The sequence below is a fragment of the Notolepis coatsorum genome (genome assembly GCF_963971535.1).
Source record: "Notolepis coatsorum genome assembly, chromosome: 15".
NCBI classification, from domain to species: domain Eukaryota; kingdom Metazoa; phylum Chordata; class Actinopteri; order Aulopiformes; family Paralepididae; genus Notolepis; species Notolepis coatsorum.
In genome coordinates this window covers 39638407-39663420 of record NC_140179.1, presented here as the reverse complement: position 1 = coordinate 39663420, position 25014 = coordinate 39638407, and the positions used below count along the sequence as shown (strand labels likewise).

General features: G+C 44.9%; 1 protein-coding gene across 1 annotated transcript in view; it reads right to left on the bottom strand.

Moving 5' to 3' along the window:
* Window positions 1-25014, bottom strand: part of LOC311242020 (uncharacterized protein) — a gene marked incomplete at its 3' end in the record, with an annotated part of 85849 nt that overhangs the window by 35639 nt on the left and 25196 nt on the right. The window contains exon 5 of the mRNA XM_084330976.1: window positions 22387-22797. Coding sequence (XP_084187102.1) covers window positions 22387-22797 — 411 coding nt within the window. The remainder of the gene's footprint in view (window positions 1-22386; window positions 22798-25014) is intronic.

Sequence of the window (25014 nt, the reverse complement as noted above, 5' to 3'; positions counted from 1 at the left end):
CTCTCCCAAATTCAAAAACTAGTGTTAAAATTCAAACTTGTGATGTCATCAAGTATAAAATATGAAGCTGCTCCATAGACAATAAATTGGTAAAGAATGTATAGGTGTAATGAGACACCCAGGGAAATGTTCTGAGTTCATAGGTACATTTTCAGTTTCAGACCACCTGACTGAGAACACTACTATAGAATAAAGATAATTTGGATATGAAAAAGAAAAGGAAAACAAACGTTCTGTGGGTCCACAAAACCAGTCTCCCATTCATTGTCAACAGAGCCGCTCCAGGCTTTATACTTGATGACATCATACGTTTGATTTTTACTTTTCTGGTGTCTGTCTTTGGGAGATAGTAGCTCATGTTATTACATGTTGATTGAATTCATTTTTTATTTGAGTGGTGTTCCCCTTTAATTCACTGGAGGCCAAACCCGAGATAGTCCGGGTTAACTCGCCATGCTCTGGGCGCCAAACCCGAGAAATCTCAGGTTTTAATCCATATTTCTTTTATTAGCGATATCCATTCATTTTTCATCCATCCAGCCTGACGTTATCATTGGGAATGGGTCTGAGCTCGCAAAGGGCAAATACTGCCGCCTATCGTCTCCCGGATGCTATTGCACATCATTGGATTGGATTGGCTGAGACTGTGCATCAAAAAAATAAGTCCGGTCCAGGTTTGACTTCTCGGGCATGCGCTGGATACTATTGCATTGACTGGTGGGACTGGGAGCTGCATGGATTATGTGTTTTGGACTATAATGTTGGATCAATGGACACAATCGATATTTGGAATGGCGATCAGGAATTGGATTAATCTTTTTGCATGACATCAGATGTGAGGTAAGGCCTTTATGTTACGAATCTTGGGGTAATCAGATGTTCCTTTCTCCGCCATTGGAGCGCGCGCGTGTGTGTGTGAGGTTCGCGCCAACCAAAGTACGGAGAATCGATTTTTCAGACCCCACTTCTCTTTGTGCATGAGGACACATATACTATCGATAATCTAGCGTTTATTTGAAAACGATTCATAAATCAAGCGACAAATGGCACGCTTTCTAAGGAAATACATTTAAGCTCGATTTGCTGTTTTATTGAGTTTGAGTTTATTGAGATGAGACAGAATGCCCTAGAAATATATTGATATTCATCACGGTATAAAATGGAAATGTATGTATGAAAACATTATCTGTTTCGTGCATGTTGACTGGAAGCAACTCATTGACGATCACTGTGTTATTTAGATCTATTGCTATTATATTTGATATGTTTTATGCACTCGCAAATAAGTCCTATTCTCCATTGGATAAAGCGTTGGCACCGAAGGGCCATCAGCAGAGGGCGCTGTTGGTCCTGAATGAGTTAAGGGGAAACATAGACTATCTAGTTAATTATTATTTGTAATCTATATTACTTTCCATTGCAAACAAAATATAGCTTTCTACCTTCACTGTTCCAAAGACCCAATTTCATCTGGGAATTGTTTGTTTATTCAGTAAGGAAATGGACTTATTTAACTTCTTTGACTTTCAAAATGTATCTCAAAACTGCATAGGGGACCTTTAACATGCCAAGGCAACGCCTTCCATTGAACGATTTTGGCAACTGTCACGATAGACTTACTGGTTTGAGTAATAATAACGACTAACGAGGATAAGAGCAGGAAGTTACCTTCAAGACACGTAAATAATGAGACACTTTCTGAAATCAGTCGTCCTAGAAAATAACATTGCTCTGCAGTAATATTGTTAACATTACTAATGTGGAGAGAGAACATGTATGATGACTGCACAGACATCAGTAGTAGGGCTGTCTTAAATACTTCGAAGCTTCATTCGATGGGCATGGAATTCGAATATGAAAATAAAATTCGATAAAAAAAGAATATGATTTTTTTTATTTCTTTTGCTAAATCAACTCTGCCTCTCTTTGTTAACTACAACAAGCAATGCGGTTTGTTATTTAAGATGAGGTCGGACTCGGCACTGACGGATTTCTGTTCATTGTGCTGCTTTTATAAAGCCTCAAATGATGGCTTACAATATTTCATGAAAGCAAAGTGTTTTGTTTGTCTAAGATTTAAAAATGTTTCAACTTTACAGCACTGACAAAGTTGAACAAAGTGCTGTACAAGTCCCACAACATAAAAAAATTAAATAATTTTTTTTACAAAATAATTTAAAAAAGAAATTTTATCTCGAAGCTTCGGAATTAAAATCGAATCTCGGCCCCGAAAAAAAATTCGAAGGTCAGCCCTAATCAGTAGCATCATTTGTAATAGTAATACAATAGCAAACATAAAAATCTGAATTTATTCGACTCCTAAAACCCACCTCACCCCTGCCCACTTTGACTACCTAGGATGGCTTAGAGTAGACCACAGAGTACAGCAACTTGCAATGAGCCTGGGCCCTAATTTATCAACGTTGCGTACGCACAGATATGTGCGTAACCCAGTGCGTACGATCATTTCTAAGCAAAGTGTGGGACTTATCAAATTGAACTTGTGCTTGACTTTGTGCGTATATATACGCACAGCTCGGAGCATGCGTAGCTGGCGCCCGGTGGTAGAATTATTGCAGTCTGCAACGCGGAAATAAGCTTCTGTGCATTACTTACAACACTGGCGTGTTCAACTTCTGTATGCCCCGTAATTCATTATAGTTCATTGTAAAATAGCGACAGTAGTGTAATTATAACGGGCTCACGCGCGAACAAGAGGTTGGCTTGCTTGTTTGGCACGGGGGCAGACGCAGAACACCCACCTCCAAACACGATTAAATATTGTTTCAAATAAAAAGCGACATACTATTATTTTGTGTCATGTTTCCAAATAAGATTGCCACAACGAAATGCTTTCTACTTCAATTTGTTGGTTAGAATAGATTACCTCGCTCCGTGTAAACTTCACTGAGACTAACAGTAAAAGACAGTTTGTGAGCTCTGCGCACAGACGTGATAATAATAATAATAATAATAATAATAATAATAATAATAATAATAATAATAATAATAATAATAATAATAATAATAATAATAATAATAATAGCTTCATTTTATATAGCGCCTTTCAAGAGACCCATGCAAGGTCGCTTTACATAGATAGGGGGGGAAATAACAAAGTAATAAAGATAGTGGACAGACTATGTAAATATGATGATGGGATTCAAGTTCGCGTTTTTATTGATCACATAGGCTACATGGCACGGTCCATCGTGATATTGTAGATGGATCGAGTAATAGACTGTTATTACTGTACCACCCATGTAGCTGTCAAAGCTCCATCACAAATGCAGTTATGTGAATAGAAAGGGATTCCACTCAGTGATGGGCATTTGCCTGATAAATGTCGTTGCTGCCGGGAGGAAAGGGATGCTGCATGTTTTCAATTCATTAAATAACACTGATACTTTTTGCAAGGGTTTATGACTGTCATACAAATAATCAACCAACTACATACTATAACTTTTCAGTGCACGTTCTTATTTACATTGTGACAACAGTGTACACAGACATGATGGAATTCAAGTTCATGTTTGTATTGATCACATAGGCAGGCTACACATGGCGTATAGGCTACATCAGGGATCGATAATAGGCGGCCCGCGGGCCGACATTGGCCCACCAGCAATAATTTCTGGCACGTCAGATTATTTTGAGAATATGATATTTATTTTACGCGCGGGAAATATTCACTCGGGACGCCAGGGTGTCTTTTATTGTGAAGCTGTATCTATCTACCGGTAGTCATCAAAAGCATGTCTGTCACTATAGCCAATTGAAATGCTAGAAATTGTCACGTGGACTGGGAGAACCAATGGAATAGTCCCACGGGGCCGCGTGTATATTTCCCTAACGCACTTTCACTTCCGCGTTCGAGATGCGAGCGAGTTAAAAAAAACAAAACAAACATCTTTGGATAGCTTCTTTGCAACGGGGAAATATAACGCTTCTTTTAATAAACAGGAGCCATACTTAAAATACGGGTTTATCGCAACAGGTCGGTGATTCTTGCGTGCCGAGCCGACGTCCTCTCTGCATAATATGTGGCGACAACAACAACAACAACAACGAGGCAATGATGACAACTGTGTTCAAGTTGGCAGATAAAGTAGCTGCATTCAACGCCAATCTGGAATTGGAGGGCGGCGAGTGGATATGACATGTTTCAAACATTAGCAGGGATTTTGGAGGACTTAACAACAAACAAGGTATGGTGAGTCGTGTTTTCATGCATTCTGATCTGTTCATCACCCACCGCGGTGATCTGCAACAGCTGATCTGCTGTTCATGAATGAATGAATGAATGAATGAATGAAAACTTTATTTAACAGATTGCAGAATGGGTACAATACAGTATGGCGCAATACACACAATTGTTAAGGGGATGCAGACCAGAGAAAAACGTTTGTCTTTTTTCAATATCAGTATATTAAATTAGCCATTGTTTTTTATCCTGGCCCGCCAAGCAACGGCTTGGGGAAAATCTGGCCCGTGGCCAGACCTAATTGTCGACCCCTGGGCTACATCATACATGGCAGTGAGATTCATTGTTCTTGTATATGCTCTCGTATTATTGTTTATATAGGCTACCCAATACTGACATCAAAATAGATTGTATGCCTCTAGAAATCATATGCAGCAGGTAGAAAATTTACGGAAAATCCATCGCGATTTGGAATAAGATTGAGGAGAACTTTAATCCCTGGGTATTAATCGAACAAAACGGAAAAAGGCAGTCATATTCCAGCACGGTCTTTATTAGTTATTATACAACGGCATGCAAATTTCTCGATTCTGATTGGCTATTCACACGTCTTTATTGGCAACAATCCACGGTCCTGGGCTCAGGACCCGCCCACAACCAAATCACATAACCCTCCCCGGCTCACTCCGGGAGAAAACAAGATCGCGGACAACAAATGGTTATGTTGAAAGCACCATAACGACTAAATATGAAGCGATTCTGTCAAGGGGAATGTGTTAGTCCTTTAAACAATGTTGGATGATGTAATTGATGGGTCTTGACTCAATCTAGAACAAAAGAAAAATCGCGGATTGATTGATAGATTAATTGATTGATTTAAATTTCTTCCTTCCTACTTTCTACTGACTGCAGCGTTCTCTCTCACTGTCCGACGCTGGCGTACCCACAAACACACACACACACATACACACACACACACGCACACACACACTGTGACACACACACACACACACACGCACACACACACACACACACTCCTGTCTGCAACAGCGGGGGAGTCAGACTGAGAGAGAAGCAGCGCTGTTTTAAGTGAGCATGGTCTATTGAATTGATTGATTGGTTGATTGCTAATTTTATTACTGTACCCCTGGTTTCCAACTGGTTAAGTTTAGGCTAAAAGAAATAAATAAAAAAATAGGGCGAAGAAAACGTTTTTTTCCTATAGGGCAAAGAAAACGTTTTAATAAATTTTCAATCAATCATTCCAATAATACACAGTTGGATGTGTTAGTTGGTTGGATGCACTTCAAGCTGCTTCCACATGAGGCAACTTCTCTCAATCATTCCAATAATACACAGTTGGATGTGTTAGTTTGGTTGGATGCACTTCAAGCTGCTTCCACATGGAGTTGTGGGAACTACTTTTTCTGGCGGATGGTTTTTTCAATAAATCTTCGATTAATGTGTGTTTATTGTATAGAAATAAGGTTGGATGAATCTGGCAGTTGTATAAAAGCTTTACACCACGTGCAGTCGTGATTTGTGACCAATAAACCATGCCTAGGGGGGTCTAACGACCCTCGGCTGCGCCTCGGGCCTAACAACCACCCCTAGGCATGGTTTATTGGTCACAAACCACTCCTGCGTGTGATGTAATGCTTAAATATGGTCTTTAAGTTAATAGATATCCTATCCGACATCACCGTACGTGTACATGTCTGTCAGCCTGCGTATTTCTCCATAACACGCTTCCCTCGGCTTAGTCCACTTTTCCACATTTCATGGGGGTGTTCCATTACCGTATATGGTTAATTACGGGCGGTGCTATATGCAAATACGTAAAGCCGTGCACAAGCTGCAGTGTAGGATCAAAGTGATATTTATCAAGACAGGTGTGTGCGTACGACCTGTGTACGCACGTGTGATAAATCCTGTTTTTTTTGTGCATACACACATTCTAAATTATGTGCTTAACACTTTAATCGCCGGGGTTAAATTCATAATTTACCATCCCTCGCCAGCCCTATTTAACATGGAGAAGTTCCCCTTCTTTGCAGGGCTATAACTTTTTAAATTCTATTGCTAAATTGCCATTATTATGGCCCATTCAATGTCCTATATGTATTGTTCAGGGTGTAGCAACGTTAAACCTTTTCATTCACATATTCATACAAAAATATGGTCTAAAGTATAAGTATGTTTTTATCGTTTTCTGCAGCTTTCTTCAGAACGTGAAGAACGTAATGCCCTAAATGCATTATATTGATGATCAAATACAGTTTGGTAGGAATCTGTGCGAGATAAAAAAAAATTCAAATGGACGTGCTTCTAGAAGTTTCTACGTATCATCTGATGATGACCGGATGGGCGGGGGATCGTTTATAATTCCGTGGGCAGCGTTAGATGATTCATCCAGAGTGGGTCATATGTTCATCAGAGCAGTTAGTAAAGAACACGTTAGAATATAACGCTGAATCTTACCGTGGCTTCCTCGCGCCGCTGGCAGATGAGCGTGGAACAGAATTTTTTCTATTATGGGATGTAGAAATGCCATTTCCAGGTTGTATAATAGTATATACGTCCAAATCATGTTGTTTTTTCGAGTTATTTGCACCGACCGATGTTCACTGTATCAAGACGGAGTCTCTCTAACGATAGCAAGTGGCCGGACCACATATGGATGAGCACTACCGGTTCAAAGGTTAATATCCGGTTAGCGATCTGCCGATCGGCCACCAGATGGCGGTCTTGAACCGCTAGAGAGTTGAGAGGAGATCAGCAGTGTGTCTCAGGGCTCCGGAAAGGAAATATGATTTCGATGACAGATTTTTGAAATATTGACATCAAAGACGAGTTACGGCGTCTTCGGCAGAATGAGCATGGCTAGGAATGACGTGTTCCGGCGTTTTCGGCGATTAAAGTGTTAAGAACAAAGATAGAACACTTTCTAAGAATTGTTGATAAATGAGGGCCCTGGTCTACAAGATACACTACACCACTCAGGTACCCATGTACATGTCGAAATACTTCCCAAAGGTCAGTGAATACCACGCCCACAACACCAGAGGGAGTTCCACAAATCATGTGCAACCCAGATTTGGCACAAACAAGGGACTAAACACGTTTCGCAATTATGCCACAACAATGTGGAACACCCTACCCACAGCCGTAAAAAAATGTGAATCCCTACCCACAAGTTTCAAGTTCAAGTTTATTTATTAGTAGTCATACAGAAGTACAGAATACTTTTATACAAAATGCTTCTTTCTGTTACGCTCCAGAGACTGTGCTAGACGAAAAAGATAAGTATAATAAAATAAGTATAGCAAGTAAAAAATAGAGGTCACATACGTAGACACAAGTGTTCAGTATGTACATATGTACAATGTTCAATGCAGAGTAGAAGTAACTGAGTTACCATACAATATACTATACAATATACTAATATACAATCTACTATATAGTGCAAAGCAGAAATGGGATGAGGTACAATTTATGTTACGAAGGATCAGATTAAACCGAATATATATATTTATTGATTGATATATATTGCATAATATTTGTATATCGTTTGATATCCCTTGTGTATTCCTTGTACATATACACGGAATATCCCTTTAGCCTAGTACAGACCATAATATTTCATTCTCCTATTGGACAGCGGTCCACCAGGCGCCATTGCCATACCTCCAAGGTCTGGTTCAAAGTCACCGCCGGGGACTTGCCTGGACATGAACGGTTCTGCGCAAGGATATGAGACGGGAATAAAGCTGGTACTAGTTTGTTCACCTAACGTATAAATACGGCGCAGGTGAATACAGAAGTAGAGTTACCCAATAAGTTGAAGCCTCACCCACGATACAACGTGCGGTGAAGTATGGCCTGTTTGGCCCCAAATAGAGCATTGAGACCGCGTGCGAATTAATAACTGAAGTATCAGAGTTTAACGCTGTACCGTCGAGTTCGACCTATTCTATTAAGTCAGTAATAGTCTATTTGTGTATAGTGTATCGTGCGGCTACCGTTCTACAGTGACCAGCATCACCAACGTTTCCTCGTACCAGCTAGAGTGCTTATCCAGGCTGGGCTGCTTACCCTGGCGCTTTCACCCGAGGGGCCCTAGACGAGGACCGTGTGGATCATGTACACTGGATAACCTACCGACGACTGCATAGCCCTTTTCGGCTAGATTATATTTGCTTTTGGTCCTGTAATTGATGGAGCGGAGAATCGCCGACACCCACAATTGTGTGGGATTTACTCTGTGAGGAGCCACGTCGAGCCCGCCTCTCAGACCACTGAGGCCGGCTAGCTTTCTTCCATGCGGAGCTGCATGCTACGGAGAACAGCTGTATTCGTCTGCGGATCAAGAGATTATTGCACTGTCTCCTGTACTTGGAGTCTCTTTATCATCGTTGACCCAGACTCTACTACCGACAAATCCTCTCCCCTTGCTGGCTTACGACCGGAGGGACCCTACCAGTATCTCCCGCTATATTACTAGTGTACCATAGATATAATTCCTAAGATTCAGGTTGTATTATTATCTCCTGCGTAATATGAGAATGGACATACGTTATTGATTTGCCTACGCACATTCCTTTGCCTTATAAGCGCATCCAAAGTAAAGTATATTATGTACTATCATTGCTGCTAATAAATACTTAAATCCAGTTGTGTGTGGAACCGAGTCATTGTGGGAAGTGTTCATCATAAGATACCTGTGTACTGTATGGCCAGTAGTAATGTACATAAGACGGTAGTGGTTTAATGATACCATACTTATCAATACAGTCAGGGAATTGTACCCCTCAGTTACTATTGGTCCTTCGAGCCGGAGGGTAACTAGCGTAATATTAATATAGTGGTATTAATATTGACATGGCCAATGATGAACACTCCACAAAACGGTTCTCCTAAAATAGATCGCCCGCAGCGTAGACGGCAGACACCTCAGTACTTAGAGGATTACGTTGCCAGTATAAAGTATACCACCTAGCTTTCTACAGACGGTAAACGCGGAAAAAGTAGATAGTAAAATTATGTCCGACCCTACCGACCAGGCTACCCCGCCAGTAGAGACCCTAGTGGGTTCTAACGTAACTGACCAAGCTCACGGTGGGGACCAGGAGGGACCTGACATGACTTTACCCCCCGCCAAGACCGAAGAAGTAGTCCCCGGAGAGCTCCAGGATAAAGAAAGCCCTCCAGGGATGGAACTCGACCCACCACAAGAAGGGACGAGCACCCCGGAGATGGATCTCCTCGATACGCCACAGGAGAACGGATCTCCAACGAGTACTACCAGGAGCGGATCACCTCAACCAGCGTCTTCCCCCAGCGAGGCGGACAAGATGCTGGCGCAGGCCTTCCTCGCCAGCCTGGCAGCCTCAACCGAGCGCGATCGACTCCAAGCACAGACGCTTAGTGAGCGCGAACATTCTTCCATGGAAAGAGAGCGCCTTCAAGCGCAGCAACGGAGTGACGAAGACCGCATACGCCTAGAGATTAGACGCCTCCAGACGGAAGAGAATATGGGAAGAGACCGCGCCGAAGCCCAGCGCGCCGCCGCCGAAGCCCAGCGCGCCGCTGCCGGTGCCCAAAGAGAAGCAGAGCGCGACCTCGCTCTCACCAAGCGCGAAGCCGAGCGCGACCGATTACAAGCGCAGATAATGGAGCAGCTGATTACCAGGGCAACCCCCCCTCCCTCCGCACGGGGCTCCAGGGCCTCGTCAAGACAAGGGTCAAGGGCACCCTCCCCTACCCGATCAAGCGACCCTGAGCCCGACCACCAGAGAGAGCCTATACCCCTCTCCGAACCCCTTCCCCGACCGGTCCAAGCGAGACCCAGCTACAGGGAAGAACCGGTCTATACCGCAGAGAGGCTAAATAGACGACTACAGGATCTAGATGACCTGCCAGAGGAAGAAGAAGAGGGAGAGGAGGAGAGTCAAGCCCAACAGCATCACAGTACTCCACAGGACCAGGAGGTTCAGTACAGCCCAGACTTTACCCCCGCGGCTCTGTGCTACAGACCCCCGACTCAATTCACGGGTGAGCTTGACGCACGACCAGCCCCGAGGAACAGCACCTGGGTACGCGGGCCTTGGTACCCAGCAGGTACCAGCCCACCACGACACGTAAGAGGAGACTCGCCTAGGAGGCCTCTCCTCCAACGCTCACCGATGTGCCAGCCATCCATGGCATCGTACCTTGGCACACCGACGTTCCCGGACTTCACACACGAGAACAGAGCACAGTACACAGAGCTACGAATGTGCTTAGAGACAATGATGTCCGATGTAGCTGATGAACCGTACAAATATGCTATCCTACTCAAGCACCTCAAGGTGCCCCGAGCGCACAATATAGCGCTGGCATATTCCACCTCTACTACCCCATACACCGCGGCTCTAGCAGCACTCGACCAAAGATATGGACACATATGGGACTACGTAATACAAGAGATAAGGAATATTGACCGTCTACCCCCAGCCACAGACAATCGTTCACTAGATGACCTGTCTATCAAGGTACAATCCCTGGTAGGGATGCTGGGGGCGCAAAAGGAAAAGGGTATGCACGAACTGTACGCAAACTCTAATGTCGAGAGGATTTTAGAGAAGCTTCCGCCCGCCCGACAAGAGCGCTTCAGGCGGCAAAGAGACCACCGTGATCCTAACGGTCCCGAGCCATCCCTCCTAGACCTAGCCGACTTCCTGGCGAGAGAAGTCAACAGCCTACGGTTGGATACGTTCGTGCGGAGCACACCAAGCTCCAGAGAGGGACCTAGGAGAGCAAACGATGGCCGCAGATTGGTGACCGTCATGCACCAAGCAGAATCAGTACCGAGCAACAAGAACCACAGTACCCCCTCGATGAAAGAGAAGTGGAAGATGGTGTGCCCGTACTGCGAAAAGGAACACTGGCTGTCACACTGTGACACATTCAAGAAGATGACCGCCGACGAGGTGAGTCAATGGATAAAGTCCAACCGACGCTGTTACCGATGTGCGCGCAGTCACATGGCAGCCGATTGCCGCTTAAAGAAGAGGTGTAGTCGGTGTGACGGAGCCCACTTGGACGTCCTACATGACAGTAACAGAAGAAAGCCTGCACCCTCAAGCAGCACAAAGGCAAGTGTTATGTACATTGACCCCGCCAGCAGCGGGGGCGCCCGGGTGCTCTTGAAGGTGGTCCGCGTAACATTGAGTTACCAAGACAAGGTCATGGACACCTACGCCGTCCTTGACGACGGGTCAGAGAAGACCCTTCTCCTCGCGTCCGCTGCGGCCCAGCTGGGGCTGCGGGGGAGCGAAGAAACGATGACGATTCGGACAATAAGAAGAGACCTAAAGACGATAAAGGGCGAGAATGTCTCATTCACTATCGCAGCAAGCGGGCAGCCAGAGAGACGGTATAGGATCACTAACGCTTTCACCAGCCAAGATATAGGCCTGTCGCAGTACACCTACCCCATCGCCAAGCTGATGGATAAATATGTGCACCTGCGTCAACTACCTATACCGCTCATAGACGGTGCCACCCCGACCCTGCTGATAGGCTCCGACCATGCACACCTCATCGTCCCGATGGACCGGGTCCACACAGGGCCCAGAGGCTGTCCTGCAGCAGTCGAGACCCGCCTAGGATGGACACTACAAGGCCCCCTCGCTAGGTCTCCTAACCGAACAGCAGCCACTAGCTGCCTCCACTCCAGAGTGACAGAAGAAGACACCACCCTCCTACAGCATGTCGAGAGGCTATGGACACTAGAGACAATGCCCTTTAAGAACGAAAAGAAAGACATTCGTTCCAAGGAAGACATTTATGCTATAGCCCTCCTCGAGCGGGGGACAAAGAGAGTCAAAGTCAACGGAGTGATGAGATACGCAACTCCACTCCTGAGGCGAGAGGGTATGCCTACCTTCCACGCCCCAAAAGAAGCGACGGAGCGGTATCTATTGAACACAGAGCGGCGCCTAGCCAGAGACCCCGCTCAAGAGACTGTGTACCGCGCTGAGATTGACAAGCTAATCACAGCGGGACACATAAAGAAAATTGACATTAAAGAGGCCGATCAGACGACCGAATCATGGTACGTGCCGCACCACAAAGTCCACCACAACGGCAAGGATCGTATTGTGTTCAACTGCAGCTACCAGATCGGATCACAAAATCTGAATAAAGAGCTCTTGCCCGGCCCAACACTCGGCCCCTCTCTACTAGGCGTGTTACTACGTTTCCGCCAAGACAAGGTGGCCATCAGCGGCGACATCAAAGGGATGTTCCTGCAGGTGCGACTAGTGGAAGAGGACAAGCCCCTGCTGCGGTTCCTATGGAGAGAGAGGATCGGGGACGAGCAACCAGCCATTTATCAATGGGAAGTCCTCCCTTTCGGAACCACATGCAGCCCATGCTGTGCTACGTTTGCACTGCAAAAACATGTCGCAGAGGACCCAGCAGCTGATGAAGAGGTCCGACAAAGTGTAGGAAATAGTTTCTACGTGGACAACTGTCTGCAAAGCGTCTCGATGCCAGAAGAAGCCGAGGCCCTCCTACTCAAGCTCCGCGCCTCCCTGATCAAAGGCGGCTTTGATCTCCGGCAGTGGGCCAGCAGCGACCCTCAAGTATTGCGCAGCCTCTCCCCAGAGGACAAGGCAGCAAGCAGCGAGACCTGGATGGCGACCATCCCAGGAGAAGCCCAAGAAATGACATTAGGACTAGTCTGGCGCTTCAAAACAGACTCGCTCCATTATAAACACACACCCCTGACCAAGGAGCAGGGAAGGTCGACTGCACTACCGACCACAAGACGGAGTGTATACAGAACACTCGCCAGACAATATGACCCGTTGGGATGTATTCTACCTTACACCACCAGGGCAAAGATGATTGTAAGAGCGTTATGGGACAAGGACCAGGGCTGGGACGACCCCATACCCGAACACCTTGCCTCCACATGGAGAGAGTGGGAGACAGAACTCAGCTCACTCCCAGGTGTCAACATACGCCGCAGCTACTTCCCACCCACAGTGAGGCCGGAGACGTGCCAGATGGACCTGCACGTCTTCAGCGACGCCTCCGAAGTAGCCTACGGTTCGGTGGCCTACTTGCGTGCCCGAGAGGAGGGAGGAGAAATACATACTGCTTTCATCCTGGCTCGCTCAAGAATAGCCCCCCGCAAGCAACAATCTATCCCGCGTCTAGAGCTCTGCGCAGCCCTAGCAGGAGCGCAACTCGCCACGTTAATCCAACGTGAACTCACCATCCCGGTGCAAAGAACAATCTTGTGGTCAGACTCCACGACCGTACTCACATGGATCCAGTCTGATTCGTGTAGATACAAGGTCTTCGTGGGAGTCAGAATCACAGAGATCCAAGATTTAACAGAAGCAGCAAGCTGGAGGTATGTGGACACAAAACACAACCCAGCTGACGTCATCACCCGGGGAATGTCCCTGGATGACCTCACCCGTCACAATCTATATAGTGACGAGCCAGAGTTCCTCAAGCTCCCGGAAGAAGAGTGGCCTACACCCTAGTGATGTGACGATTCATCGATTTGCATCGGTGCGCCGGCATACACGTTCACGATGCGCGTGCACCGGTGGAATACGTGCGCACCGGCTAGAACTCAGGTTGAACTCGCGATGCATCTTGTTGTAGCGTCTTTGCGTCGGTCAAAACCGATGCATTAATATAATTTCCTCTCATCCACTTCTGTCAGCAGTGCACTGTGACTGCACACAGCTGATACTATACTACTAATACAGAAGGCGAGAGCCGCGTCACAGTTAACAACAACAAACAGTGGAAGTCGAGGACATGAATAGAATTGGGCTTCCTCTGGCTAACGCCAGTTAGCCGTTCAGCTAACGCTAAACTAAAGTGTCTAACTAACTAACTAACGCAACACCAGTTCCATTAGTGAGGAGGGGGGGGGGGGGGTATATTGAAGACGCTTCTCTCTCTCTCTCTCTCTCTCTCTCTCTCTCTCTCTCTCTCTCTCTCTCTCTCTCTCTCTCTCTCTCTCTCTCTCTCTCTCTCTCTCTCTCTCTCTCTCTCTCTCTCTCTCTCTGTTCAATGATTTAACGTGGCCAAACGTTACAATATAAATACTAATTGGATAGTTGATAAACATTTAATTTCATTATCTGAAATATTATAAAATCATTTAAGTCTGCTATAAGCCATTATCCCTTTGTGTATGATTATTATTGTCTCACAGTAGTACATTGTGTGTGTGTTTTTAGCTAAAGTGGATAGAAAAGACAGTTTATGCAAAAGTCTTCTTAGGCACCTAAGAGTTTTTATATAAATTGTCTTACAGTAGATTATTTTATTTTTAATAATAATATAAGCTGCATATAAGGAATACAACCAAATCCTCTGTCATACCATAAAATTGTATCATTATTTTGCATCGTGTTGAATCGCATCGTATCGCCCCGAATCGCATTATGTTGAATCAAATCGTATCGAATCGTATCGTATCTCAACAGGGGGTGAATCGTATCGCATTGCATCGCCCGGTGCTTCAAATGTATCGTTAATGTATCGTATCGTTGGCACCGTATCGAGATGCGCATCGCATCGGCCTCGTGATGGAGATGCACATCCCTACTACACCCACCCCACGGGAGGCGAGTGAAGAGGAGGCAGAGAACAAGAAATCTATGTTCTGTGGGTTGACACACACACTCGTCCCCACAGACCCCAACATAGACGACTGCCTCACCCTTGAGAGTGCGCAGCTAAAGACATTCCTGTGGCACCACCCAGAGGTTCAGCCCACTACTGACATTACTGCAGCTAACTACGAAGAAGCAGAACTTCTTCTGCTACAGCGAGCCCAGAGAGACTCGTTCCCCGACGAGCTAGACTGTCTACAGGGAGCAAAGCCCGTCCCGTCAGACAGCAGATTGCTCCACCTAGCCCCCGAGAGCGACGCCCATAATCTCATCAGAGTGGGTGGTCGTCTGAGGAGAGCTCCAGACTTACCGGATGACGTCAAGTACCCGATAGTCTTAAACAGCCGACACAAGGTCACAGAGCTTATCATAAAGAAATACGACGAGGACGTGCATCACGCCGGGGCAGAGAGAGTCTTCGCGGAGATCAGACGTCGTTATTGGATACTGCAAGGGAGAGAAGCAGTACGACGTTTCCAGCGGACTTGTCTAGACTGTCGTAAATGGCGAGCACAGCCCAGTATACCCCGGATGGCTGACCTACCCCCCTGTCGCCTCTGACTCAGCGACAAGCCTTTTCACTCCACCGGTATGGACTGTTTCGGCCTGCTGTATGTAAAGAAAGGAAGAGGAACCGAGAAGCGGTGGGGTATTGTATTCAAATGCATGACCACCCGAGCGATGCACATAGAACTCCTTCCAACCATGAGCACAGACTCATTCCTTATGGCCTTCCGAAGATTCACATCGCGGAAAGGGAAACCGTCTATATTATTGTCTGATCACGGGACAAACTTCAAAGGCGGAGAAAGAGAGCTGAGAGAGAGCTTCCAAGCTATGGGCCCAGAACTTAAGACCCACCTCGCTCCATACCAGATTGATTTCCAGTTTAATCCCCCGAACGCACCTCACTTCGGTGGAACTTGGGAACGAGAAGTACGTTCAATAAAGACAGCCCTGTACGCCGTGCTTGAGGCCCAGACCGTGGCGGAAGAAGTCCTAACGACAGTCCTCACGGAGATCGAGGGAGTATTGAACTCAAAGCCCCTCGGTTACGTCTCAAGTGATGTAGCAGATGTCGACCCAGTCACCCCCAACACTCTCTTGATGGGGCGGCTGGACCCCGCGCTACCACAGACAGTGTACAGGCCTGAAGAAGCGAACGGCCGAAGAATGTGGAGGTACAGTCAAGTATTGGCTGACAAGTTTTGGAACAGTTTCCTACTCCACTATCTACCGTCTCTACAGACCCGCCAGAAATGGGTGAAAGAGAGAGACAATTTGACAGAAGGAACAGTCGTCATGATTATCGACCAGTCACTACCCCGAGCTATGTGGCCGGCCGGCCGCGTAAGCAAAGTGATTACCGGTGCCGACGGAAAGGTCAGAGCAGCAGAAGTGCTCGTCCAAGGGCGGATATACACTCGGCCCGTGGCGAGGCTAATAGAGTTGCCAAGGCTCCCCGACACTATTGATGACGACCATGACCCCCTGACTTTGTGAACTGCCCTACCCTCCCAACAGACATTGAGTAGCGGACAGTGCGGTTAATCTGTCTCTGCTTATCTAATTAGGTGGGACTAATTAGGAGGCGGCTGTTACGAAGGATCAGATTAAACCGAATATATATATTTATTGATTGATATATATTGCATAATATTTGTATATCGTTTGATATCCCTTGTGTATTCCTTGTACATATACACGGAATATCCCTTTAGCCTAGTACAGACCATAATATTTCATTCTCCTATTGACAGCGGTCCACCAGGCGCCATTGCCATACCTCCAAGGTCTGGTTCAAAGTCACCGCCGGGGACTTGCCTGGACATGAACGGTTCTGCGCAAGGATATGAGACAGGAATAAAGCTGGTACTAGTTTGTTCACCTAACGTATAAATACGGCGCAGGTGAATACAGAAGTAGAGTTACCCAATAAGTTGAAGCCTCACCCACGATACAACGTGCGGTGAAGTATGGCCTGTTTGGCCCCAAATAGAGCATTGAGACCGCGTGCGAATTAATAACTGAAGTATCAGAGTTTAACGCTGTACCGTCGAGTTCGACCTATTCTATTAAGTCAGTAATAGTCTATTTGTGTATAGTGTATCGTGCGGCTACCGTTCTACAGTGACCAGCATCTAGGGCTGACCTTCGAAGCTTTTTTTGGCAATCGAAGCTTCGGGGCCGAGCTTCGATTTTAATTCGAAGCTTCGAAAAAATATTAAAAAAAAATTAAAAAAAAATTTTTTTTAAATTTTTTTTTTTTTTTTTTTTTTTTATCTTATGTTGTGGGACTTGTACAGCACTTTCGTAAACGTTGTTGTTTTTAAATGTGCTCTATAAATAAAGTGGGTTGGATTAATTAATTAAGTAGCCCCTTTCGTGACTGACGCATCCAACAAGGTTTCACTCGGCTGTGTGATTTAATTCAAGGTGGATCGCTGTTGTCGTTTGAACAACTTCAGATTTCATGGGAACTACCAATCCCCCAAATCAAGAATGTTTAAGATGAATGAAGTAAGATTTTGATTATTTGAAATATGGCCTGTGTAGACTAAACTATGCACAGAATTATGTCAGTCTACAAGGTCCGGATTCTACATGGTCCGGCAATGTAGACCTTGTAGACTCCACTACAGACCAATTATCAGTGAATGTTCATGCATTTTTAAGAAGGGCAACTTGCACAAAAAAACAAAGAACTCACCAAAACATCTCAGTAGCACCTTATCTAAATGTTATATTTCATATTTTTTCATTTTTTTCATATATTTCATTTTTTTTTTTTTATCATTTCAGATAATGGTTGAAGAAGTGAGTCTTTAGTCGACGGCGAAAGATTGGACGGGATTCGGCTGTCCTAACTGGGATGGGTAGTTCACACACACACACACACACACACACACACACACACACACACACACACACACACACACACACACACACACACACACACACACACACACACACACACATCGAAGTAAAACAAAAAATTTGAAAAAAAAATTATTTATTTTTTTTTACTTCGATTTTTTTTTAATGTTCGAAGCTTGTGCCATCGAATCGAACGTTCGAAGCTTCGAAGCATTTAAGACAGCCCTACCAGCATCACCAACGTTTCCTCGTACCAGCTAGAGTGCTTATCCAGGCTGGGCTGCTTACCCTGGCGCTTTCACCCGAGGGGCCCTAGACGAGGACCGTGTGGATCATGTACACTGGATAACCTACCGACGACTGCATAGCCCTTTTCGGCTGGATTATATTTGCTTTTGGTCCTGTAATTGATGGAGCGGAGAATCGCCGACACCCACAATTGTGTGGGATTTACTCTGTGAGGAGCCACGTCGAGCCCGCCTCTCAGACCACTGAGGCCGGCTAGCTTTCTTCCATGCGGAGCTGCATGCTACGGAGAACAGCTGTATTCGTCTGCGGATCAAGAGATTATTGCACTGTCTCCTGTACTTGGAGTCTCTTTATCATCGTTGACCCAGACTCTACTACCGACAAATCCTCTCCCCTTGCTGGCTTACGACCGGAGGGACCCTACCAGTATCTCCCGCTATATTACTAGTGTACCATAGATATAATTCCTAAGATTCAGGTTGTATTATTATCTCCTGCGTAATATGAGAATGGACATACGTTATTGATTTGCCTACGCACATTCCTTTGCCTTATAAGCGCATCCAAAGTAAAGTATATTATGTACTATCATTGCTGCTAATAAATACTTAAATCCAGTTTTGTGTGGAACCGAGTCATTGTGGGAAGTGTTCATCATAAGATACCTGTGTACTGTATGGCCAGTAGTAATGTACATAAGACGGTAGTGGTTTAATGATACCATACTTATCAATACAGTCAGGGAATTGTACCCCTCAGTTACAATTTAGGTACAATTTACAGTAAGGTGTACTGAGGTATGGGTTGTCTTGTCGTACAGAACTTGTAAGTCGCTTTGGATAAAAGCGTCAGCTAAATGACTAAATGTAAATGTAAATGTAGTGCAAATTCTTTGCCAATAAATATAAAGTGTGTTTAGGTGTTCTAAAGTGTGTAGAGTGGGTGCTGCAGTGAGTTGTTTGTTTAAAGTGAGTGTGTGCGTGTGGATGTGTGTGCTGTGAGTGCATTTGATGGTTGTTGCATAGTGTTATTGTTCGTTGAGCAACCTGATGGCCTGGGGTTAGAAGCTTCTTCTGAGTCTTTCTGTGCTTGCCATGAGACTCCGGTATCGCTTGCCTGACCGCAGCAGTTCAAAGAGGCAGTTGTTTGGGTGGCTGAAGTCTTTGATAATTCTCTTAGCCTTACCCATGCACCGCTTGTTGTAAATGTTCTGGAGGGTGGGAAGCCCCCCTCCAATAGTGTGCTCGGCTGAACGGGCCACTCTCTGTAGTCTGCTACGGTCTTGTGCGGTGCTATTCCCAAACCAGGAGGTGATATTGCCAGTCAGGATGCTCTCTATTGTACATGAGTAGAAGTTCTTAAGGATCTTCTGACTGACTTTGAACTTCCTTAGGCGCCTGAGGAAGTAGAGGCGTTGCCGTGCCTTTCTTCACAACACTGTCAATGTGTGTGGGCCATGTCAAGTCCTCGGATATGTGGTATTTAAAACTGTTCACTCTCTCAACCGGTGCCCCGTCGATGCTGAGGGGGCTGTAGTCCCTGACCCCCGACCTCCTAAATTCCACAATCATCTCCTTTGTTTTGCTGACGTTCAGGGAGAGGCTGTTCTCTTGACACCATCCCGCCAGGACCTTGACCTCTTCCAGGTAGGCCCTCCCGTCGTTTGCAGAGATCAGGCCCACCACCAGGGCCGCCTCAGGGGGTGTGCGAGCAGTGCGGTCGCACAGGGCCTCGCGGGAAGGGGGGCCTCGCAAAAAAAAATAATAATAAAAAAAAAAAAAAAAAAAAAAAAAAATATTTTTTTTATTATTTTTTTATTTTTGCGAGGCCCCCCTTCCAGCGAGGCCCTTTTTCATCACAGACCTAAAATCTAGTTTTGCTTATATGCTTATATATTTCACATTAGACACGTTTGTAGAATGTGTCTGACTTGTTCCTGGGTCTGCAGTGACATACTATTGGTTTCAACGAAGGGAGCTCTGGTGCTCTGCAGCAGACATACTATTGGTTTCAACGAAGGGAGCGGAGTGGTTACTTACTTGTGTAGTACGCCGGCGTGAGTCAGCTGCGTTTGACTATTTCGCGCGTGCAGCTTTTTACTATTATGCTTAGTTATGCCAGCCAACTCGAAGAGGTCGGTCATTATCAGTCGGTCGGTCACCAAGGAACGTTGACGAAAGGCGGGACAAATGGCCGGAGCCTTGTCATGATGCAGTCGGGATATAGCCATGATGATGTCGGCTAGTAGCTAGCTTAGCTAAAGGCTATCTAGCGTTAGCTAACCTAGAGACATGCAGCCAAGATGAAGAGGATGGTCGTTTGGCAGATGAACTTCGTCAACTCCACGCGGTTGTCTCCATCCTCTTGGACGTTTGGTGAGTTTTTAACCTATTCTATTAACTCTATTCTATTCCCGCCGTGGACATCGCTCTCTCCTCTCTCTCTCTCTCTCTCTCTCTCTCTCTCTCTCTCTCTCTCTCTGGAGCTAAACTGGCCGACTAGCTGTTGTAGTACTACTAGTAGCTAACGGTGTGTGCCTGGTGTCAGCACCTGTATGTAGCCGCATAGCTTGCTTCTGCGTTAGCTAATGGTTAGCGATAGCCTGGTTGAGCTAACTGTTAGCCAGTTAGCTGTTTAGCTTCGACGTTAGCTGCCGGCTGCGCTCGGCTGGGAACGTTTGTTTGATGCTATCAGTTAGCCTTGAGTTAGCTGTTAGCTTGTGCTACGACCATTGACATTAGCCGTGAGAATAGCAGGGGGTTCTGGCACTCTGACTACGACATCATCTTTGACAGAAGATGTAGTCGGGCCTGCACCATGACAAGGCTCTGGCCATAGCTTATTTTTGTCCCGACAGCGAGAGGCCTTTCGTCAACGTGGAGACCTGTGTTGCGGCCTTTCGCCCTGCGTTCCTTGGTGCAGGTAAGATTAATGAAAATGTCATGACATTACCCCACTCTTCCTTCCTTCCCCTCCCGAATGTTTTGTTAATAACGATGTTTTTTTCCAGGCAAAACATATGTTACTTCACAACATTTGGAGATACGACATGTGCTGTGTGTGAATTCATTTGTTCGTTTGTGTAGCTTGGGTAGCGTTGGGCCGTTGGCCAAAGCTGTGTGTGGCCTGGTGTCAGTAGCCTACCTGGCTAGCCTTTAGCTGTCGGCCATTGGCTCCTTGCTGCTTTGTTTTCTCTTGGTATAGACCCTCTTCTCTTTGGATTTAAGTGTTGATCTTTGTCCTTTTGGATCTATGTATATTCATGTTGCCTTTGTGAAGTTATCTTTTCCTTCTGTTTTGTTCTTTCATTAAAAGTTGAATATCCTTTAGGGGGTCATCTTTGCTTATCTCTCTCATACATGCTCTCTCTCTAACACACATGCTCTCTCTCTCTCTCTCTTTCTAACACACACAGTCTGCCTATGGCGGCCTTTCTCGATGGCTAGGCTGTGCTCGCTGAGTCTGTACCTAGTCAAGGATCTTCAGTCACAGTGCTCAGGTATTCTGCCACTGTGTACTCTCTGTTTAGGGCCAAATAGCATTTAAATTTCTTTCCAATGTGTCTCTCTCTGTACACTGTATATTGACTGTAGAACGGGAGCTCTCTCTCGCTCTCTCTCTTGCTATATGTTGACTGTATCATGCCCAGCCTCGGGCAGCGCTATTATTTACGAATATGTTGACTGTATAAAAAAAAAAAAAAATTATATATATATATTTTTTTTTTTTTTTTACCTTTTGGGGGGGGGGGGGGGGGGGGGGGCGGGGGGGGGCCTCGCGTTTAAATCTCGCACAGGGCCTCGCATTTCTCCCAGGCGGCCCTGCCCACCACTACTGTGTCGTCAGCAAATTTGATGATTGTGTTGTTGTTCCGCTGTGCCACACAGTCATGTGTGTACAGATTCAAAACCGCTCTTAAAGAGCACCTACGGGAGGCTGCAATTCGAAACTGGCCAACGTAAATGTCCAACCCCTCCCCCCCAAAATAGACAGTCTCCTCCCCACCGTATGTATATATTTTCGCCCACCCACCCACACACCCGCTACATAGCCTATGGTTTCCCACAATTAACATTATATGCAGAAGTCGGAGCACATTTATTAAGATTAAGTCAACACGAGCTTACAGAAATGTACCCTCCCTCCTTGCCATACCTTGGCTTTTACTGAAATTATGCCACTGATGTAAACACAAGCTTACAGAAATGTAGCTTACCAAAATGTACATTAGTTGTCACGGCAATGTGGCAACGTAACAATCCGGCAACATTTCGGTTTTAGGCCAAATTTATTATTCCGGTGTTTTGGTCGACATAAATTAGCCTATCTGAACTTTCAACGAGTGGTATGCAGCCAACCTACCGTCATCAGGTGTGAAAGGCTCTGGCGTGGCCGGTGGTGCGAGGTCGGCATCGATTGTGGTGGCAGTTGTGGCTGAATGCAACGCCCCTGTCACCTGGTTAGCCGGTCTCTGGCCCATCACGCTGTCGAGGAGCTGGAAGTTGGGACATGTGTCGCAACGTCCAGCTCCACTTTTGGACAACTCCTTCTTCGTGTCCCGGTAGTCAATCTTTAGCTTCTTCAGCTTGTTGGTGATCTGGTCTGCCGTTCTGGCAAACCCAGCCTTGGCCATCTCCTCCACCAGTTCGGCATATAGTTTGCCCTTACGTGTGCTGCTACCGAGCTTCTCCTGAAACTTGTTAGCTGCCCAGATCGCCACCAGGCATTTGGTCTCCTCTGCGGTCCACTTCGCATTTTTGCGTTCCATTTCTCCTAGAGAACAGACAAAGAGCCTCAGAGTGTGTCTTGCATTGGAGAGTGAGAGAGCTGTGGGGAGACATCTGCAACCGTGAGTTGACAACCAGTAAGCCGGACAGCGGCCCGGCCTAGTTAGGGACTGGACTACAGTGAAAGCAGTTCGGTGCTCCAGTGTGAGCCGGTATGATTTTCTTAATTTTGTTTGCTTAAATAAATGCCCCTGGCCATTGTCCAGCGGGGAGCTAAAGCTATTTGACTGCGTTTGATTACTTGTACAACCAATTGCACCTTCCACCTACCCCTGTCTGCTACCTTTGTTACAATATGTATATACAATGGCTAGAGGAACTATACAGGGTAAGCTACAGTTTTGACAAATAATAATAAGGAATTCATCAAATGTTTTATTAACTAATTTTCATTATAAGTATAAGTGTGTATACTTCTTCCCACTCCTTTTCAAATATGTAATGACAAAATTTAGTTAGGCTTTAGAGTTTTTCTTTTTATATACATTTATATATTTTAATGTCTTAACCTGTTCCACCCCACGGGGTCGGTACTGACCCAAAAAATGACATCTGGTCATAAATCAATTTTTTTTAATATTGCATATAAGTTGCGACTTTTTTGTCAAACGTTTTCAAGTATTAACATCACTAACATATATATATATATATATGTGTATTATCATCAATACGTTAGTTTAGCAATAGGTTAAAAGTGCCATTGGATAGTTTTAAGTTTTCTGAAGTCTATTCCAAGACGGAAACAGAAATGGACATTTTTAACCATGGGAATTGTAGTCTTTTTGTGGCCATTTTGTGGACATGCATAGCTGTCGACCAGCGTTGGAATTTTTCCGAACTACACTTCCTGTAAGATACTGTGGGCTTTCAAAGTTCAGCGTTCTGAATGAATCATATCAATAACTGTTATGATTCGCGATAATAAGCCACAAAAGGTAACGTTTTTGACAAATATTGAAATGCAGTTAGTTTCTCCTCCCTATTGTTAGCATGTAGGAACAATTATATCTGAAATTAGTTTCAAAACGGTTGCACTGTGGGGAAAATTAAAATGTACACTAGATCAGGGGTTCTCAACCTTTCTGCTGCCAAGGCACCCCTGTGTCCAAAAACATATTCCAGGGCACCCCTACATACGATAAAGACTTTTGCGGTCCTGTCTTTTTTGCTACAATGATGACAAAAGTGCTTGCTTTCAAAATAACGTTTATTTAACCCATTGAAACCGGGAAACAAACAGAAAATCATGTATTTTATTTTTAAATACAGAAAAATATCAAAGTGCTCTGTTGCAGCTGCACTGTTTTCCATAAAAATAACATAGTGTGACCATTTATCAAACAGAAAATCATGTATTTATTTTTTTAAATACAGAAAAATATCAATAAAGTGCTATCTGTTGCAGCTGCACTGTTTTCCATAAAAATAACATAGTGTGACCATTTATCAAACAGAAAATCATGTATTTATTTTTTTAAATACAGAAAAATATCAATAAAGTGCTATCTGTTGCAGCTGCACTGTTTTCCATAAAAATAACATAGTGTGACCATTTATCAAACAGAAAATCGTCTGTTTCTTTTTTTAAATACAGAAAAATATCAATAAAGTGCTATCTGTTGCAGCTGCACTGTTTTCTATACAAATAACATTGTGACCATTTATCAAACAGAAAATCATGTATTTATTTTTTTAAATACAGAAAAATATCAATAAAGTGCTATCTGTTGCAGCTGCACTGTTTTCAAAAAAAAATAAACTAGTGTGACCATTTCTCAAAACAGAAAATCATGTATTTATTTTTTTAAATACAGAAAAATATCAATAAAGTGCTATCTGTTGCAGCTGCACTGTTTTCTATAAAAATAACATAGTGTGACCATTTGGAAATATTATTCTAGTGAGGTGACGCTTGTTTATGACATCACATCCTGCCATTCTTTGTTGACGGTCAGGGACACAATGTTGACGTATAAAACAGCTATATATAAATGTAATCTGCAGAGTGCCTTTTACTGTTTATCTGTTAAATACAGTTTTCATTCATTCATTCACATTTTGTATCATAATAATAACAGCAGCGGATACACTCACTTTGTCTGCACTTGGCGAGTAGCCCATCACCGTAGCCCAAGCGTGTAATTAGCACGCTTGTGATCGGGTCTTGAACTTTCCATAACGTGTCTCGATAAATCCATTTGAT